The sequence below is a fragment of the Bremia lactucae genome, linkage group LG3, assembly GCF_004359215.1.
Source record: "Bremia lactucae strain SF5 linkage group LG3, whole genome shotgun sequence".
Classification (NCBI taxonomy): domain Eukaryota; phylum Oomycota; class Peronosporomycetes; order Peronosporales; family Peronosporaceae; genus Bremia; species Bremia lactucae.
The window spans coordinates 7,254,949-7,262,291 of NC_090612.1; the positions used below are offsets into that span (position 1 = coordinate 7,254,949).

Genomic DNA, 7,343 nt, shown 5'->3' on the forward strand with positions numbered 1-7,343 from the left:
TATCCTCCCGGATGGCCGCATGTGGGCACCCACCCGTCTCAATAGCACGAATTCGTTCTTCCGGAAGTGCCTTGTGGCGCACAAGGAAATCGCCATCCTCGCGTGTAAAGATGTCGTTTGTAACGGCCGCCAGACTAAATGTGTCTTTGAGTCCACGACATAATTCGAGCATGAGCGCAGTCTTGCCGCTTCCGACAGGTCCACCAATACCAACGGTAAAAGCCCGATGCGACCAATTCCGACCAGATTTGGCCACATCACGCTCGCAAAAAATACCAGCATGCTCCATGTGCTCGTGCGTATGACCGTGTTGACGAGTTTGATTCTCCTCATCAAGCGTTGGCGCGCGGCCATGGCTTTTAGAAAATCTACGAACAGCATCGTCTCCGTCAACCAAGTGCGTGGACTCGTGGTCGTGGCTTTGCAAGAAATTGTGACCGGCCGAGAGGTTAGAATCATGCGAGAAGATGTGATCGTGCGAGTGACCGTGATCGTGCGAGTGACGGTGATCGGGCGACTGGGAGTGCTTCATGTCGATATTTTTTACTGGGAATGCATAGTAAGTTATTAATTACAATTTCGACCACTTCAACCTGTCGATAGAAAACATAAATTGACCTTTAGACATCTGCTAACTTTGAAATGCTGTTCATAAAAGGTTTTAACATTTCCCGCTTCGTAGCCGGTAAAAGATGGCGTTACTGAGCTCACCATCAAGACCATTTCCTGTAAAAGCTAAATTACACATTTATTCGTTCTAGCTCTATTCACTATGGTTGGAAGGAACAGCATCAGCTTTTTAACCGACTCAGACTTAATAAACGGTGTTGCAGCTCACACTAATTAGACTCGCTGCCGACCTATCGCCGCTTCTTCGGGGAAAATAGAGATGCCGAAGCCTATCCTCATCCCTTTTGCGTGGCACTCACTCCATATCCAACCGTCAATTTCTGCGTACAAACCGCATGCGAAAATTGAAAACACGGCGTCTAAAAGCATCATCCAATCTTTGAGACAATATTTGCCTGTTGCATGCTGCCTTAACAACGTTCAGATTCTACTTGCTTGTGCAACATTAAATGTAAACATGGCTGGAAACTGTCGGAGCAAATACAATAACGTATTTTTTGGCTACATTCACTAAGCAAGATACTACCTAGACATCTTAAGCACGTAGAAGAAATAGCCCAAGCCGACCTCTGCGCGCAGAACGAACGTGTAAATACGAAATGCCGAAGGCAGCTCAAACATAAAAAAGCGCACCAATGTTGTGGTAGGAGTACGCCCAGCCGTAAATTGTACTGGTTGGCGGCTGTTCACCCTCACCTAGCAAAAAACGCCTGCGAAAATGCGGCTGTGCAAACGAAATCTGCAAGAAACTTCCCTGCGGCACCAGAACAGACATGATGCCGTTGCAGGTGGCGGCAGCTTGCTCAATTGCAGCCTCCGAAGGCGACCACACATCGCTTTCTTCGCACATCAGCGCATCCATGGCGGCCTTGTCAATGACGATATCAAAGCTATCAGGAGAAAATACTTCACGCAGCCTGGTCATGTCTGCCACCAGCCATTTCATCTCAGGCATTTTGTCCTGCCTTAGCGTTTGACACAATTATTCAACTAGCTGTGCGTTAAAAAGCATCTAGCCAAACTCACGCTATATTTAGCACTCATGCGCTCGACGACAACCTTGGAAAAATCACTATTGGTGATATGGTGGTAGCCCGCGTTGTACTACGACATAACCAATAAGATACTTCACACAACAAAACCGAGCGAGAGCAATATACCATGTCGGCACTAAATGTCGAGTTTCCACAACCAACCTACGCGTTCAACCATATAAGGTCAAATTGCAGCTAACAAACATTATGGTAGAACGCACCATAAGGATGCGGTCTGACGGATGCACGTACTTCGATATCAGTCCGGCCAAATTTTCATAACGTGCCAGCCAGTCATAGGAGTCTTCGCTGTTAGCGATCGAATACCACGACAAATTTCACTGTTGGTCTGCACATAAGTTTCAGCAATATTGAGGGAATACTTCGATACCTTTTGAATCGTGTGTCCCAGTAGTCCTTATCTTTGTACGCACAATTGAGCTCTGGCAAGTACTCAGTCATGGTCTTTATATCAACAAGTCGAAAGTGTGTCTTCGTGTTGCAATAGGATTCAAAAAAATGGATGTAACGGTGTGTCGCATAAAATAAAAATATTACCTATAAGAGCAAGAAAATTGCTGCGGACACACCCCAATTTTGCTACGGACACACCTCTAGAATTAAACTTTGTCTCAAGGCGTAAATTACCCCTATTTAAGCCTTTTTATACAAATACCGTCTACTACACGGACGTCACTTATAAGGGACATTAATGGGAGTCAATGTCGCCTGTGGCGTTGTAATGGCACACATCGGTTGGCGAACCGCTGTTGTGGTACATTTTCTTGATGGGTACCTTTTGTTCTTATTTAATATAGTCAATTACTAAAATCTCATTTATCATGGGTAACAATTGTGGTCGCCGCCAGATATAAATTTGGCGGCCGAAACCTATTTTCAGATTAGCTAGGGTAATTTTTAGATTTAAATAATTAAATATAGCGCAGTTTTAACTTTTGATCTTAAAGCGTCTAGTGTCTTCCTAAGGCTTGCGCATTGATCTGTGATAGACAGAAGCTTTCTAAGGTACATACTCTCGGGAACTAGTTGCCTTGGTCCTCGAACCCCTGAATCCCTTGAAGTAGGTGTCATTAAGCCTTAATAGCTTGTACGACTCCCTGATTTGAGGGAAAAGAGGGAGAAAACCTCCCTTTTTAGATTAAGCAGATGGAAATGTCTATTGACTCCGCCTTGCTCTTAATAGAACGGCAAAAGGTGGCTATGGCCGTTTCCAAACTCGGAGGTAGAGCAATGAAGTGGGCACTTCTGCTGCATGAAGCGGTGGGCAACCAACCTTCTAACAAGGAAGCGTTGGTTCCCAGCACAATACATTAGTGCAATAAGCGCTCGATAGGAGCGGCGATTTCGCCGACCAATGCCATGTAATTTGCAGGGGCTCATACTTATATTCTTCCAAAGACTTGGCCAAGCCAGAACCGACTACGTTTAAGTCCACCGAGTGTGGTCGGCCGAGGTGGCACCATACTGAGTGTCAGTAGTGACACTATTGGCGGTTCGCCAGGGCACTTCGGGTCAAACCCTTCTAATGCACGTGAAGTGACACGTAAACGGTCGCTAGACAAGGAAGTTGAGCTACCAAACCCCTTGTCAGATGTCGAATTAGACACCAGCTCTGTTATAGAACCAATACAGGCTGAAAAATTTGGGGTCGTGACTGTCCCGGCCTCTAAGAGGCGTATTGTCTTTACTCCGATAGAGGGGAGACGCGAAGCGTCTATATCCTCACAAAGCGATATGAGCGAGAAATTGCATACGCTTGCAAATGGAGTTACCGGTTACACCGAGGGAGAAGTTAGCCTTGTGGTAATCCATTCGTTACATGCTCTTTAGAGCTAGACAAAATGTCTATTGATGAGTGCGGCCAAGCCTTCGACCAACGATTGAGTTAAACTCATCGTCACTTCTGGACAAAGCTGTCCTGAATGACACAAAAGCTGCACTTAGTGCGCCGAGTGGGTCATCGATCCTTAAATTTCGTACAGATCCATTTTATTCCTTGACTAAGGAATTCCAAGATGTGGTATGTACCAATCCACCATCTGTTTTTACCCCTGGATAGAGGTGTCCGTCATGAAATTGACTTGGGTCCTAAAACCAAATACTGTGTCACACAACAGTGGCTCTTACCAAAGGAACAGTGTGACGTCGTTGACGATTTCTTCCGTGCTAAGCACGAGGCTGGAATGGTACGAGAGAGCAAATCTCCCCATTCAACACCGACATTTTGTGTCAAAAAGCCAAATGGTAAATGGCGCCTTGTACAATAAGCTTAATGTGACCATTATACCAGGACAGACCCCCACTCGTAGAAAGGATGTTCTTCAGAACAATATGGTGGGATGTATAATGTACAGTGCACTTGACTTAGTCGATGGTTACTATCAACTGCTGATGCGAGCTAGCGATATCGTGCTTACAGCGGTTAGCACCCCAAGTGGTATGCTATGGGAGTGGTTGGTTATGCCGCAAGGGCTTTCCAACGCCACGGCAACATTTAATTGTCTAGTGACAAAACTGTTCCGCCCTCATCGAGATTATGCACAGACTTATTTTAATGACATTTTTGTTCATAGTCGTGCGGAGCAGGGTCGGTCGGATGTGAAAACCCATATAGACCATTTGCGAGCAGTGCTCGAGTGTATGCGCACAAACAAACTGTATGCCAATGCATCTAAAGGCATTTTTGGCGCAGAAGAAATTCCTTTCTTAGGGTGCTTCAATGGAGAGGCCTTAGAGCAGTTCCCGCTAAGGTAAACCATAGTAGATTGGCCGGTTCCTAAAAACCAAAAGAATATGCGTAAGTGGTTGGGTCTCGCCAATTATTGACACAAATATAGCGGAATTTACGCTGATATGGCTAGGCCATTATCTATTCATCGTAAAAAAAATACAGATTATTGCTGGACTAGCACAGAGCATAATGCTTTACAAGCAGTTAAGGATAGTCTTATATATGCCCGATTCTGGCACTGCCAAATTCAAATCGGCCTTTCAGTGTCGTGTGCCACATCGAATTTTGCCATTGACAGTGCTCTGTTACAAACAGATGATGATGGGCGTGAACGTGTAATTGCATTCGAGTCTAGACAGCTTAAAGCTGCGGAAAAGAACTACCCAGTTCATGACACAGAGGTTTTTGCTTTCAATGAAGTATACTCTTGTGAAGTTCAGAGTGCATCTGCTAGGCTCTTAGCCGTTAGTGATATATACAGACTACGCGTCTTTACGCACTGCGACTAAGTCACCCCATCTCTCACAGAGAATGGCCCGATGGCTATCCCTTTTCGCCGAATACAACTCCGAGATGAAGTATAAGCCTTGGTAAGCAGAATGCTTTGGCCGATGCGTTATCACGCAGGCCGGATTATGAGCTCTCTCATTTAACGAGTATCATGTCGCCTATTACGGAATTAATCCGTTCGGCTTACGCCAGGATGAACAGTGTGTAGCTCTGCTTCGAGCTCTAAAGAACTCTGATTAACCCTCCGCATGTCGTTGTTCCTCATGATGAGGATACGAAGTACCGAATCCTCTATGAGGCACACGATACTGTCCTTGGTGGTCATCTCGGTAGCGAAACGACCTACGGCTCTGTAAGCCAGATTTATTTGTGGCCCAAACTTTATAAATGGGTCAGCACATACGTTCGCACATGCAAAACTTGCCAACGGGTAAACCCTCGGCGCATGCTGCTGCGCCACTGACAAGTCTGCCCGTACCCATAGGGTGTTGGGAGTCAATTAGTATGGATTTTGTTTTCGGTCTACCGAAAGATTCGGCCGGTAACTCTGGCATAGTGGTCTTTGTTGACCGATTGAGCAACATGGCTCACTTAGCGGCTGTGCCGGATATCATTTGATGGTGAAGGTACAGCAAGGCTGTCCATCGATCGCGTGTTTCGATAACACGGTTTGCCAGCGGCAATTGTCTCTGATCAGGCCACCCGTTTTACATTCTGGAAATTAATTTTTCGAGTGCTTGGCACCAAATTGGACATGTCCACCGCGAATCATCCGCAGACCTCAGACTGAACGGGTTAATCGCGTCATTGAAGACGTTCTACGCAGCGTGTGTGTTCAGACACCAAAGCGCTAGAGCGTAATGCTCACAGTGGTGGAATTTGCGTTAAATAAAGCTGTCCATGCCTCGACAGGCTACGCTACGCTCCATTCTATGTCAACGGTCTCACGCACCCTTGCTTTCAGTTAACGATACCACTACGTAGCTCAGGGATTGATGGGGAAGAATAAGCCAATAGGCTTGCTGATATCAGCCCTGTTACCAATCGGAAACAAGTAAGCGAGTTTCTCGCGACGCGATTATGTGTCTTAAGACATGTACGTGACACGATGGCTGACAGCCAAGACAAACAAAAAGAACAAGCAGATGCCAAAGGCAGAAGGTATAAAAATTCTTATGCGGTCGGAGATCGAATTTATTAAACGCTAAAATTCTACCTACTAACTTGGTTTCCGCGGTCTTCAAGACCAAATTGCGCCCGCGCTTTATTGGACCATTTACGGTTGTGGTCAAGAAGGGCCTAGCTTACACGCAAAACCTTCCTAGCAAGCTGCGTTCACACCCAGTGTTCTTCGTCGGCCTGCTTAAGCCATATCGGAACCCTTCACATGTGTTACTTGGAGGCGCTTGCGCCGAAAAAGACGGCCGTGCCACAGACTGCGGCATCCGCACCAGGATGTCCAGCTGACCTTTTAAACAAGGTTGCTGATGTTCCAGCATTAAAAGACGGTTTTGAACCGCCTCAAAAAAAGCCCTCAACCCGAGCAAGACCCTCACAAAGAAGTTGCACTCGTGCTTTAGAGCATCAAATACTTCTGTCGAGATTTCGACACCCTCTCGCGCTGCTTGATGCGCGAGGGGACTTTCAGTTTCACGTGGAAAAGCTTTTGAAGCGACACTGTCGTCAGGGCCAAATACCAGTATATGGTGAAGTGGCTGGGTAACCCTCTTCTGAAAACTCGTGGGAGTTTGAGGTACCTCTTCGGCAAGATTGCCCGTACGCCGTGCACATTTTTTAGCGCCAAGCTCAGGGTCAACTTGCGTCAAACGACGCTTTCCACCACTAAAAGTCGGAATAGATGGATCTATAGCCTCAGTGCGGCTTCGATCCATGGTTGTACGGTCAACCGAAGCACTGAACTATTGGCTAGGTCTATCCTCGTTTTGTGGCATAAATGCCGATCGTAACTGGCCTTTGGCCTTAAGCTTGGCGAAATCGAAGCTAAGCTTCCGTTCCAAACGAACATCAGCCACATCCGCAGACTCTCTAATTCTCAGAATATGCGGAGGCGGTGGGCCCGATGGACCCAGTTATCAAATGAACTAACTTTTTCGCTTTTGATTTCGTTTGGAAACAAAACGATCGGAATTTCTTTCATTGAGGTTATCGAAGCCCCAATGGCCTGATCACGCAAACGTGTTAGATACTGACCTTGCATCATTACCTTTGGCGAAAAGTATTGCTGATGAAGAGCGTCGCGAGTAGCGATCTCCTTCGGCGTCCTCGCTGTTGGACCGGATCTAGATGGCCAAGCTGTGACCCGTGATCTATTTTAAATGATCTCCCACACTCAGTGGAGTAAATCGGTATTCACTGTGAGCTTTAGCTTTAGCTATCTCTGCAGCTCGACGACGGGC

General features: G+C 46.4%; 1 protein-coding gene across 1 annotated transcript; it reads right to left on the minus strand.

Annotated features, from left to right (window-relative positions):
- Positions 1-653: 653 nt before the first annotated feature.
- On the minus strand, positions 654-2,126 carry CCR75_003867 (uncharacterized protein; the record flags this gene model as incomplete). The annotated part of the gene is made up of 6 exons (XM_067961959.1): positions 654-1,199; positions 1,264-1,591; positions 1,657-1,734; positions 1,791-1,826; positions 1,886-1,973; positions 2,056-2,126. The coding sequence occupies 6 exons, from the start codon at positions 2,124-2,126 to the stop codon at positions 1,153-1,155; spliced, it is 648 nt and encodes a 215-aa protein (XP_067814853.1). The 3' UTR covers positions 654-1,152.
- Positions 2,127-7,343: the final 5,217 nt, after the last annotated feature.